The sequence below is a fragment of the Lepus europaeus genome, chromosome 20, assembly GCF_033115175.1.
Source record: "Lepus europaeus isolate LE1 chromosome 20, mLepTim1.pri, whole genome shotgun sequence".
Lineage (NCBI taxonomy): Eukaryota > Metazoa > Chordata > Mammalia > Lagomorpha > Leporidae > Lepus > Lepus europaeus.
Window position 1 is genome coordinate 41695041 of NC_084846.1, and position 13597 is coordinate 41708637.

Consider the following 13597-nt stretch of genomic DNA (forward strand, 5'->3'; position numbering starts at 1 on the left):
ATCTTAGATTTCTCAGCCTCCAGAGCTAGAAGAAACAAATTTTTGATGTTGATAAGCCACTCAGTCTACAGCATTTTGTTATAGCAGCTTGAATAGACCAAGGCCCCCTTACCTCCTCAGCCTCTACCATTATCCACCCTTGGTGCCAAATATTTTGTGCTTCATGGTTTGGATGAGAATTGGTCTTTGACATAAAGCTTTTAAACAATTCTGTTTGTGTATCATTTCTCCCCTTTTCTCTCTGTAATATTTCCTATATTCAGATCTAGAACCTCTCTAATGATAAAAATCCAAAGTTGTTTATTTGTTCTTAGGGTTTTTACTCTTTAATGCACACCTGTTGATTTACTCCTAGATCAAAGACAATATATTAGTTGTTAATTGTTGTATAACAAATACCGCAAAATGTAAAGGTTGTTTCAACAATGAAAATGAGACGAGGATCACTGGGGACCATTGTGGAGGGTGGCCCATGAGGTTAGTAAATAATGACAGAGTTACACAGAGAGAGAAACATTTTCTACCCACTGGTTAACTCTCGAAATGGTCACAATGGCCAAAGCTGGCCCAGGCTGAAGTTAGGAGCCTGGAACTCTATTAGAGTCTCCCATGTAAGTGGCAGGGGCCCAAGGAGTTGGACCATCTTCTGCTGATTTCCCAAGCCCATCAGCTGGGAGGCAGATTGGAAGTGGAACAGCCAGGACTCAGAATGGTGTCCATATGGGATGCTGGCACTGCAGACAGCAGTTTAACCTGCTATGTCAAAATGCCAGCCCCTGTATTTTTTTTTTTTTCCTTATGAAGTTCATTTCTTCCATATGTGAGGAAAAGCCTTCATCTTGTTTTTACGAAACTGAATTCTTAGGTTCTCATTAAATATTGTTTCCTGCAAAGTTTCCTCAAAAGGAACACAGACATCTTAAAGTCTGTTGATGATTTTCAGAAACTTTGGCTTTCTGGGCTCATGAGCATTTCCACAGAGACAGTGTTATGTGCTGGACTTGACACTAGAGGCCTAAATAACTTTTCCAAAGAAGCTTGAGTTCTTTTCAGTTGTGTCTTAAATGTCTATTCTGTAATTTCTTTCTGTCCTTTAACAAGCACTTCATCAAGTAAAACTTATAGCATACTCATATCTGAATTTCTGCATATTCCTCTTGATGGCAGAAAGAAAACTGTTTCCTGAAGAGCACCTTTAACACTGAATTCATGTGTTTTTTAAATTACCTTTTTGTTCATTTTTAGAGGACTAAATACATTCGTGGCCCCTAACCAAACTGCTCTGTGTGGGAACACATATTTTGCTTTAGTTCTAGACAGCTGCAATGGACAGCTGTGCTTTTTTAGCTGCCTGTGTCCAACTCTCTCCCGCTGGAGGGAAATCTGTCTTGGTGAGAGGCATGCCCTACTTCATGCTTTGGAACAGTGAGGGGCCATATCCTGATGTTCCCACCTGCAGTCATCTTGGATGAGCACATGATCTTGGCTTAGCTAACTGTCATTTTTCTGGAATTCTGACTTTTGACCAAGTGACACAATGACAGAGATGATGATATTGCATCTCCAAGGGCACCGAGGGAGAATTTCCAAAAGGCAGAAGCCGCATACTACAAGGTGGTTATATCCTTCCCAGGTCATTTCTGCTAAAATCTTCCAGCCTCTTGGCTTTCTGGAGCCTCTTGAGTCTCCAAGCCTGGTATTAAAGCTTTCTGTCAACTTGTGTGTGCTTGCTACCCTTCCAAAACATTACTGTTTCACTTGAGATTGCTAGGGAGACTGTTTTTTCCCAAAGAGCATTTGAAGTGATAAATCAACAAAATCAAACAATGCATTCATTAATTCTCCCAATATCCATTAAACACACATTGTAGGAGGGCTTAAGAATGATGGTGGCAGGGCCAGCACTGTGGCTTAGCGGGTAAAGCTGCTGCCTGCAGTGCCAGCATCCCATATGGGCGCTGGTTCGAGTTCCAGCTGCTCCACTTCCTACCCAGCTCTCTGCTATGGCCTGGGAAATCAGTAGGAGATTGCCCACGTCCTTGGGCCCCTGCAACCGCATTGAAGACCCAGAAGAAGCTCCTGGCTTTGGATTGGCGCAGCTCTGGCTGTTGCGGCCATCTGGGGAGTGAACCAGTGGATGAAAGACCTCCCTCCTCTCTCTGCTTCTCCTTCTCTCTCTGTGTAACTCTTTTCAAATAAATAAAACAAATCTTTAAAAAATAAAAAAGAATGATGGTGGCTAAGGTGTGACCATTTGGCTGAGTGGTTAATACACCAACAACTCATACCAGCCTGCCTGAGTTTGATTCCCAGCTCCAGCCCCTGATTCCAGCTTCTGTTAATACAAACTTTGGAGGCAGCAGTGAAGGGCAAAAAGCACAGGACAGCCAAATTGATCTCCCATTTTAGTAAGTATTTTCAAAAGGTTATCCGACAAATTCCACTTACATTTAATTGGCAGGAACCAATGATCACATCCCTTATCAGCAATGAACTTTTAGTACACTGATATCCATCAGTCTGTCTTGTACTTTCAATGAATCTTTTACTTATGATTTTATAACGCTGTTAGCAGCGATGCATTTATTGGTCATTTGGAAAATATTAGTTCACTAAGTTATGTGGATCTTCCAGATGTTTACATATTTCATGGGCCTATTACACTGGAGTATTCTAGAAAACATATGAGGTCACAAGCACACATTCCATTAACCATCAGAATGATGTCATCATCATGTATCAGGTTGCCTCTGGAAAACTCCACTGTACATTTGTGAGACAATAAAAGTGAGAAAGACAAATTATGTCTTATTATGTTTATGAAAATGTTTGAATCCATTGAAAGCATCTTAATATCAGACCACAATTTAAGAACAGGTGATACAGTATGCTGTACCTGTCAGAAGAAGAAGCAAAAAAATTTTTCAGCTTACTTTTTTTTTTTTTTTTACCCAGGAGGCAGGAAAACCAGAAAATCATAAATACAAACAGCAAAATACAAAAACAGTTATCTAATGGCAATTTCAAATCTATTTATATGCAGGCAGGCAGATGGCTTCTAATTTAAAGGTCATTCCCATTTTTTTTGAGTTTGAATTCTATTACTATTTCAGAAACTTCTTTGAGGAGCTCAAAATGTTTCATTCACCCCTTCCCAAGATACAATCTTTGAGGAAACATGTGAGTGGTAGACTTCACTAAAAATATTTTAGTACATATTTTCTGTGCAGTTTGGATTGTGAAATATCAATATACTACAGATCAAATTTTCTTTGCAAGTATGAGATACAAGATGATATTCTCAAATGGAGCTGGTTATGGATGTGGAGGACTTTCAGATAAACCTACTATTATGCTCTCTTTGTTTTGTTGTTCCAGGCTTTTAAAACCAGGGTTATAGGGCAAGTTGAGTGACTGGAAAAAGCCACTTGGTAACTAGTCTTCAGGAGACTAGCTATAGGATCCTGGCTCATCAATAATGATGAAGAGAAATTTATTTTAGATATCTTGTCACCTAAACTTCCCAATGCCCTTATCACTCTTCCCGCCACTGGTTGCACAGAGGGTTCCACTGTGTGATCCACACAGGCCTGCCACTCTGACTTTAACATCACCTCTTGCTTTGCTTCTTACTTTATCCTGCAGCAAACAAACACCCTTTGTATTCTGTCAGTGACGTCTGATTTTAGCTTAGGTAGGTCAAAGCTGATTAAAATTATTTACTCTAAGGGATAATGGATAGACACCAACTGCTTAAGAACTAAGAACCAACTGATGATCTGGACAAATAACCTTGTAAAGGCCAAGCAGCCATTGAACGGTTAGCTTTCCTTCCTAAACAAAAAGCCAGTAAGCCGTTTAGATTCTAATCTAATTATCCCGAATGCTGCAAGAACAATCTTGCTAAAACAAGAAATGAGAGGAGGTCACTACACGGTTATGCTTGGCAGCCACATTCGCTCAGACAGGAAGGCGAAAGTGTGTGTGTGTGTGCGCGCGCGTGTGTGTGTGGGTGGGTGGGGGGAAGCCATCTGTAAATTCTGGGATTTGCAGCATTCGACAATCAATGTATTCCCTAAACTGACTTAAAGCTTTAACATTTTTCCAAGTAAACTTCAGTGTTACCGAAGTACAAGACTGTGACTCCAGTGTTTTTGGGTTGGGATGGATCCTCGAACTTGGCCGTCTGCGAGACAAGTTAAGCTAACGTCATCCCCGCCCTCTTTTGTGGGGCCTCCTCTCCTTCTCTAGCAGTTGTTCCAATCCCGGCGTTTGCCTGAGGGTGGACCGGGGGTGACTGCCCGGTCCAGAAAGCCACCACACGCACTGCTGCTCTCGGGCTCTCCGGGGATCCTTATTCCCGTCGTGACCTTTTACACAACAGGCCGGCAGTGCGCGTCTGCGGAGAGGCGCAGCCAGCACCGCGCGCTAGACGCAAGCAACAGGCACGACAAGCGTGCCACCACCCGGACAGTCGCAGGCGACAGCAGTGGGCGGCGCACGAAGCCTCTCCTTTCTTTAACCCTTCTTCACACAGAGTCCCACCCTCACCGGAAGCGAAGCGATCACTACACTACGCCACGTCCGGTGCGGACGGCCGGTCCCTGACGGGAGCGAGCACGCCGGTGCGCGGCAACTTTGTTCCCGCCTCCTTTGCCCCCCGCCACCACTTACCTTCGGCTCTCTCGGAGCGTGACGTGCGTGCGCGCTCCCGGCCTTCCGTCCCGGCCGAGGGGAAAAGCCGAGCGAGCGAGGCGAGAAGGAGGGGTTGTGGAGGTTAGGGCCCAACCAGCGAGTCCTGCCGCCCTCCCTCCTCCTGACGAGGAGCGGGGAGGGAAGGGGAGGAGCGAGCCGGGGCCGGCCGCGCACACCAGGAGCCTCCTCGTGGAGGGGGGGGGGGAGCGGAGGGACGGGGCAGCTCCGCCACCTCTATTCGCGGCGGCGCAGGGAGAAGAAAGTCAGGGCTCGTAGCCACCGCCACAGACTCAGAAACGCCCCCGCCCCCATCTCCCCGGAAACAGCCCCCCGCCCAGCCCCGCACACTCGCTGCCCCGGCGGGGAGCCGCAGCCCGGTGGCCCCCGCGTCGCCTCGCCTCGCCCCGCCGCCCGTGCCCGCGGGCCGCAGAGTGCGCGAGGCCCTAGGCCGGGAGTTGTTGTCAGGCCCAGGCCACTTCCGAGGCGCCCTCGCTGTGGCGCCGCCACCCCGGGAGGACGACGTCGACGCGGAGGAGCAGGCGGCGGAGGCGTGTTGTTGTCTCGCCCACTCCCCTCCCCTGAACTCGCACCCGACGTCAGGGCGCGATGGAGTGAAGCGGAGAAGAAGGTGGTACTTCCGCGTTGCGCTGCCGGAGCCGAGAGCGCGGCCGAGGCCGCACCCCCACCCGCGGGGGCACTTGGAGGACTCCGGACTCCCCCGCAGGTCAGCGCCCAGCTCGTCTGGTGTTTCTGCTGCCGAGAACAGGACGAGGAGCGCGATCGGGAGCTCCGCCGCCCGGATTCCTGCTTCTCCCAGGCCCGGAGGCCGCTGCGTACCCCACCGTGACCTGGAATCCAGGGACCCGAGTCCCGATCCGGATTATCGTGGCGCGTTTCCCGGCCGGCCCTGGTGCTCGGTGTCCCTCCGCCGCCGCCGCCGCCGCTCCCGTTTCCGGCGGGGAAGATGGCTAGGATCTGACCCGGGAGGAGGCCGCACCCGCGCCGCGCTCTGCGGCGGGCTCTAGGCGATGCCGAGCAGCTCCGACACGGCGCTGGGGGGAGGCGGGGGCCTGAGCTGGGCGGAGAAGAAGTTGGAGGAACGCCGCAAGCGGAGGCGATTCCTGTCCCCTCAGCAGCCGCCGCTGCTGTTGCCGCTCCTGCAGCCGCAGCTCCTGCAACCGCCGCCGCCCCCGCCGCCTCTGCTCTTCCTGGCTGCTCCCGGCACGGCCGCCGCCGCAGCCGCCGCCGCCGCGGCCTCCTCCTCTTGCTTCAGCCCGGGCCCCCCTCTGGAGGTCAAGCGGCTGGCGAGAGGCAAGAGGCGCGCAGGAGGGCGGCAGAAGCGGCGCCGCGGGCCCCGCGCCGGGCAGGAGGCGGAGAAGCGTCGGGTCTTCTCGCTGCCCCAGCCGCAGCAGGACGGCGGTGGCGGTGCTAGTAGCGGCGGGGGTGTGACCCCGCTGGTGGAATACGAGGATGTGAGCTCCCAGTCCGAGCAGGGGCTGCTGCTGGGGGGGGCCAGCGCGGCAACGGCAGCGACGGCTGCCGGGGGAACGGGGGGCAGCGGCGGGAGTCCGGCCTCCTCCTCCGGCACCCAGCGGCGCGGGGAGGGGTCGGAGCGCAGGCCCCGCCGGGACCGCCGCACCAGCAGCGGCCGCAGCAAGGAGCGCCACCGCGAGCACCGGCGGCGGGTTGGGCAGCGCGGCGGCAGCGAGGCCTCCAAGTCCCGCAGCCGCCACAGCCACAGCGGCGAGGAGCGGGCCGAGGCCGCCAAGAGCGGCAGCAGCAGCAGCAGCGGCGGCCGCCGGAAAAGCGCCTCGGCCACGTCCAGCAGCAGCAGCAGCCGCAAGGACCGAGATTTGAAGGCCCACCGGAGCCGGACTAAGTCGTCCAAGGAGCCGCCTTCTGCCTACAAGGAGCCGCCCAAGGCCTACCGGGAGGACAAGACCGAGCCCAAGGCCTACAGGCGGCGGCAGCGGTCCCTGAGCCCTCTGGGAGGACGGGACGACAGCCCGGTGTCCCACAGGGCCTCGCAGAGCCTGAGGAGCCGCAAGTCCCCCAGCCCGGCGGGAGGTGGCAGCAGCCCCTACTCGCGGCGGCTGCAGCGCTCCCCCAGCCCCTACAGCCGTCGTCGCTCCCCCAGCTACAGCCGCCACAGCTCCTACGAGCGGGGCGGCGACGTGTCCCCCAGCCCCTACAGCAGCAGCAGCTGGCGGCGCTCCCGAAGTCCCTACAGTCCCGTGCTCAGGTGAGTCCCGCCCCCTGTCCCGGTGCCTAGCTGCGCTGGCGGGATGCCTGGGAGGCCGGCGGGGTGGTGAGTGGACTCCTGCAAGCCGCCGGGTCCGCTGCCTGGGGCAGCGCACACTGCCCCGGACCGGCCTTCCCCAGGGAGAGGCGTTTTCGCGCGCCCCTGACACCTTTCAGGGGCTCTGGGACAAAGCAGCTGGGCTTTCTTTTCTCCTAGCCCCGGCGGGGAAGGTTTCTAAGGAAGAGTTCAAAGTTTCTGACTTGTTGCGTGAATGTATTAACGGGTTTTTTTTTCAGCTGGTCTTTGCTCTTCCGGCGCGATTAAACTTGGGTAAACCTAGAGGTGGCCTAGCTTGTCTTAGTTTTCAAAGCTCTGTGAAGAGGTGTCATTGTGGGAGACTGGAAACTGCAGTTTAGGGACTGAGAGCGTAATGGGGAATCAGAATCAGGTGCTGATGTCCGAATTCGTTGTGGGTTGCAGTTCTTGCATCTGGTTTATCCAGGGATGGGAAAAGCAGCCTTTCTGTAAAGCTGTTTCTTTTAATATGTGGAATAAACTTCTGTGGGAGTTGACCTTTCTGAATTCGGAAAATAATGAAAGATAACATAGTTTATGATATTCTTATATGAGATAGCTTTTTACCTGATCTTGAAAAGTAAAAAAAAAAGAAAAGTTCTGGGTTTTTTTTTTTTTTCGGTTTGTGATCACACCCAGTTGTTAATGACATATTCTAAATCTAGTTGGTATAACCCACTGAATGGCTTAGTGTGTTTTTACACTGCTGCAAATGTAATTTCTTAACTTGAAGTTAACTAGATCTTTAAATATCAGGATCTTTGTTCAAAAATCTTTAATAGATTTGTTCTTGTGAAATTGGAGTAGAACTTAACGTGTAGCTATTATACCTTCTTTGTTATATAATAGTATTCTCCAAAACACATGGGTGCATGGGTATATAGTTATTAAACAAAGTGAATTTGATACTACTTTTGAGAATTTTGTGGGTCTTTACATTCCTTCAGGTGTCTGGAAATTCTAGGTCTTACAGTTTATGGTATTAAAAAAAGTGACATTTGGATCACTTGCTGTTCGTACCATTGGTTTTAGTTTTCAGTAATACTAAATGGATACTTAGAACTTTGGAGTGTCGATTTTGTTGAATCTCAATAAAATATAGGTATCTGTAATATTAGCATATTTTCCTTAGTGCTTGTTTGAAATATATGAGTAGATTTGAGGGCTTGTCTTTAAACCAAAAGAGCTCTATACATTTCTTCATTCTTACAGTGTCCCAACACATTTAAAGTGCCAGTTTATGACTCAAAGAATTCCTCCAATGACAATTTGCTCCTAAATTTATCCTTTAAATTTTGTAAGAGTTATATTTTAATTTTATTTATATCTTTTTAGCTTTGCTGAATTTTTATTTTGCGCGTGTGTGGTTGAATTTCTTCTGCAAACTGATTTGGTTAAGTTTTCATACGTGGTAATTTTAAGTGTGATGCAGTTTTAAATATGAATTTTATGTTTATTAAGCTTTTTAGTTGCTGGATATTTGAACAAGGCCCTTAATTATGTAATCATGGTATATATTTTATTTAGTGTTTATTTTCATATGCTGAAGGGCAGAGCAACAGAAAGAGGGAGACAGACTGAGAAATATCTTCCATCCACTGTTTCTAGACCCAGCTGCCTACAGCAGCTAGACCTGGGCCAGGCTGAAGCAAGCAGTGTGGAACTCCATAGGTGGCGGGGGCCTAAGCACTTGCCGCCTCCCAGGTTGCATTAGCAGGAAGCTGGATAGGAAGGAAAGTCTCTGGAACTTGAACCAGGCATTTTGATATTTGAATGCAGACATTCTGAGTAACAGCTTAACCTATGCCACAATACCCATCTTTACTTGAAAATATATGTGTGTGGGCTGGCACCATGGCTCACTTGGCTAATCCTCCGCCTGCAGCGCTGGCACCCTGGGTTTTAGTCCTGGTTGGGGCGCCGGGTACTAGTCCTAGGCAGAGTTACAAAGAGGCAGAGAGAGAGAGAGAGAGGTCTTCCATCCAGTCATTCACTCCCCAGATGGCTGCAATGGCCAAAGCTGTGCTGATCCAAAGCTAGGAGCCAGGAGCTTCTTCTGGGTCCACACAGGTGCAGGGGTTCAAGCATCTGGGCTATCTTCTGCTGCTTTCCCAGGCCATAGCAGAGGGCTAAATCTGAAGTGAAGCAGCTGGGACTCGAACCAGTGCCCATATGGTATACCGGTACTGTAGGCAGTGGCTTTACCCCATATACTGTAGCAATGGCCACCTGATAGAGCTTTTATTGTAAAGGATCAGTTGTGGGGCACATGTTGTGGCAGAGCTGGTAAAGTCACTGTCTGCAGTGCCGGCATCCCAAATGGATGCCAGTTCAAGTCCTGGCTGCTCCACTTCTGATCCAGCTACCTGTTAATGCACCTGGGAAAGCAGTGGAAGATGGCCTAAGTGCTTGGGTCCTTGTACCCATGTGGGAGACCCAGAAGAAGCTCTTAGCTTTGGCCCTGCCCAGCCCTATCCAGTGCTGCCATTTGGAGGAGTGAACCAGTGGGTAGAAGATCCCTCTGTCGCTCCCTTTCTCTCTATAACTACACCTTTCAAATAAATAAAACAAATCTTTAAAAAAAATAAGTTCTTGAATTTTCTCATGGTGTTTCTATTGGCCACTCATATGCCAAACAATTGAATTTGGAAGATGCTTTAGAATTCTTAGCATTCCTGATAGAGGGCCATTGGTATTTGCTTGAATATACATCTGTAGTGGGAAGCACATTATTAAATTTGGGAATTGGGCTGGTGCTGTGGCATAACGGGTAAAGCCACCACCTGTAGTGTGGGCATCCTATATGGGCGCTGGCTCAAGTCCTGGTTGCTCCACTTCCAGTCCAGCTCTCTGCTATGGCCTGGGAAAGCAGTAGAAGATGGCTCAAGTCTTTGGGCCCCTGCACCCATGTGGGAGACCTGGAAGAAGCTCCTAGCTCCTGGCTTTGGATTAGCACAGCTCCGGCTGTTAGAGCCAGTTGGGGAGTGAACCAGCAGATGGAAGACTTCTCTCTCTGCCTCTCTCTCTGTAACTCTGAGTTTCAAAATAAATAAATCTTTAAATTTGGGAATTGAAGTCTAGTCTTGATTTGCAGGGTGCTTGGAGACTGAATTTCCTAAACTGTAATAAACAAATATTTTGAAATTATTTCAAAGGTGAGTGAAAATTGGTCTTTTGTATACAGTCTTCCAGATATATAAGGTGATTGAGTTATTGAGAGAGAGCTGACATTGCTAGAATGCATCAAACTTATATTGAAACAGAAATCCTTCTCCATTTAGCTTTTATCCATTGCTCCAAGCTTAACCTTTTAGAATGGTACAGAACAAACTTAGGTGCTACCTCCTTAAAGTTTAAAGATGATTATCATGTCTTCTGAGTCTTCTTTAGGACAAAAAACTAATTTTTGCCAAGGAGTGGTTTTCAGGTTTTTCACATTCTATCTAGTTTGTCAGATGTCCTACTTAAAATGTGGGACCCCGAATTAACAACTAAAATAGTTGATTGAAAAATTTAAGGTTTTTAAATATAGCAAATATGTTATTACTCTTTGGGAACAATTAATTGACCTCTCCTGTTCAGCTTAATGCAAAAAGCTTTATTTACTTTCATAATTAAGTATTTAATGGTTGGTGGTCTATTCTTTAATGAGTAGACTGCTGGAATGTGGTGAGCTCCATGAAGGGAACTGACCTGTTTGCCCATCTTTGTCTTTCTAGTGCCTAGCTCTTTGTCTGACAGAAGTAGACTATTTTTTTTTTTTTTAAGATTTGTTTTAGTTATTTGAAAGACAGAGAGAGAGGTAGAGACACAGAGAGAGGTCTTCCATCCACTGGTTCACTCTCCAGATGGCTGCAGTGGCGGGAGCTGCACTGATCCGAAGCCAGGAGCCAGGAGCTTCTTCCAGGTCTCCCACATGGGTGCAGGGGCCCAAGGAGTTGGGCCACCTTCTGCTGCTTTCCCAGGCCATAGCAGAGAGCTGGGTCGGAAGTGGAACAGCCGGGATTAGAACCGGTGCCCATATGGGATGCCAGCCCTTCAGGCAAGGGCTTTAATCTGCTGCGCCACAGCGCCAGCCCTCTTTTTTTTTTTTTTTTTTTTTAAAGATTTTATTTGTTTACTTGAAAGTCAGACTTACAGATAGGCACTGGCAGAGAGAGAGAGAGAGAGAGAGAGAGGTCTTCCATTCGCTGATTAACTCCCTAAATGGCTGGAACGGCTGGAACCAGCACCCATATGCACTACAGGCAGTGGCTTTTACTTGCTATGCCACAGCTCAGCCCCCAGAAGTAGACTCTTAATAATAATGTGATAATGCTGTAAGAAATAGCAGCGTGATCTTTTTGTAACTTAATATAGAATTATATGTTAATTAACTATCATTTTTAAGGAAATGTATGCGTATTCAAAGTAGTATTGAAACTCTGGTGTGAGGAATTTTTTTGTTGTTGCATCCTGGACTAAATCCTCTGCTTTCAAGTGACTTCTTAACAACTTGCTGTTTACCTTCATTTGAATCTTTAGTTCTCAGCTCATCCATTTCTTTTCTGTTCACTAGCCTCTTCCTAGTACTTTCTCTCCTGTGTAATGTGTTTACTGTATTTTTGTTTACTACTTGAATATTGGGATGTGAAAGGTCATATAACTCTTCCTGATTGGTCCTGTAATGAATGGTAGATTTATTGAAAAATAGGGGCTGGTTAAGAAAGGGAGGTATGGTTGTGACTGTTGTGTTTTACTCTGTGCGAGGCGTTGATAAATACTTTACATTTATTGGCAAACCTATGTGATAGTTGGAAACATTCCCAGTGATGAACTGGGAACTGGAAGCTCTAAAAAGTGAAGTGATTTTTTTTTTTTTTCCTAAGGTTAGCTTGGATTCAAACCCTAGGCTGATTAGTATAAAGTACATGTTCTTAATGGTGTGCTATATTGAACCACAACAGGCATTCAGGGCTGCTGGCCATATCATCATGTATTTACATTTGACCTGTTTTGCTAAAATTTATACCCTGTTTGGGTACATATGTGTTAATTTCTGTTCCTTGATAATTTTTAAGTTTTCTGAGGATTTTAAAAAATGAATTCTTCTAAAGATTCTTTGAATCATTTGTCTTTGATTAGTTTTTATAGGCAATGAGGAGGTTTAAATCCTGTGGATGTTTTTTCTACTGTACAAAGGTGGAAAACATTGCTTGAAGACATTAATTGTACTTAGTTGTTGAAGGTTGTTTTGTGGTGGGATGTCTCTTTTTTTTTTTTTTTTAATTTATTTGACAGGTAGAGTTATAGACAGTGAGAGAGAGAGAGTGAGAGAGAGAGGTCGTCTTTCCGTTGGTTCACTCCCTAAATGACCGCTACAGCCAGTGCTGCGCCGATCTGAAGCCAGGAGCCAGGTGCTTCTTCCTGGTCTCCCATGCGGGTGCAGGGGTCCAAGCACCTGGGCTATCCTCCACTGCCCTCCCGGGCCACAGCAGAGAGCTGGACTGGAAAAAGAGCAACCGGGACTAGAACCGGGCGCCCATATGGGATGCTGGCACCACAGGTGGAAGATTTACCAAGTGAACTATGGCGCCGGCCCCTTAATTAATTTATTTATTTGAGAGGCAGAGTTACAGACAGAGAGGGAGAGACAGAGAGGTGTTCCATCCACTGGTTCTTCAAATGGCCATAATGGATGAAGCTGGGCTGATCCAGAGCCAGGGTCCAGGAGCTTCTTCTTTCAGGTCTCCCACATGGGTGCAGGGGCCCAAGCACTTGAGCAATCTTCCACTGCTTTCCCAGGCCATTAGCAGGGAGTTGTATTTGAAATGAGCAGCTGGGACTCGAACCATCGCCTATGCTTTTTATTTATTTATTTATTTTTTTAAATTTTTGACAGGCAGAGTGGAGAGAGAGTGAGAGAGAGAAAGGTCTTCCTTTTGCCGTTGGTTCACCCTCCAATGGCCGCCGCGGCCGGCGCGCTGCGACCGCGACCGCGCACCACTCTGATCCGAAGGCAGGAGCCAGGTGCTTATCGGTGCTTATCCTGGTCTCCTATGGGGTGCAGGGCCCAAGCACTTGGGCCATCCTCCTCTGCACTCCCTGGCCACAGCAGAGAGCTGGCCTGGAAGAGGGGCAACCGGGATAGAATCCGGCGCCCCAACCGGGACTAGAACCCGGTGTGCTGGTGCCGCAAGGCGGAGGATTAGCCTATTGAGCTGCGGCGCCGGCCAAACTGTCTATGCTGTAGCACCTGTCCCAGTGGACTGTCTTAATCTGAAGCTATTAAAGTCAGATTAATTACAATCAGTACAATAAATTATTTTATATAGTTGGTCCTTTTCACCAAATGTGTGGAAATTTTACTCCACCAAGAAGCAGCAGAAACCTACATAAAATAATATCAAGACCTTGAGAATCTGAATATGGCTGGACCCTGGATATAAATAAGTTAAATTAATTGTATACTCACTTGCCTATTTTATGAAATACCTCTGTTATGGATTATTTGTCCTGAAAACTATTGTTCAAAAATACATAAAATTAAGATATTCCTGAATAATAATTTTAAAAGTTACCATCACTCATAAATTGCTACTCATA

General features: G+C 47.9%; 1 protein-coding gene across 2 annotated transcripts in view; it reads left to right on the top strand.

Annotated features, from left to right (window-relative positions):
• The first annotated feature begins 5624 nt into the window (after positions 1–5624).
• CDK13 (cyclin dependent kinase 13) overlaps positions 5625–13597 on the top strand; it is a 115237-nt gene continuing 107264 nt past the window's right edge. For both annotated transcript variants that reach the window (XM_062179188.1, XM_062179189.1), the window contains exon 1: positions 5625–6937. In XM_062179188.1, coding sequence (XP_062035172.1) covers positions 5724–6937 — 1214 coding nt within the window. In that variant the 5' untranslated portion in view covers positions 5625–5723. The remainder of the gene's footprint in view (positions 6938–13597) is intronic.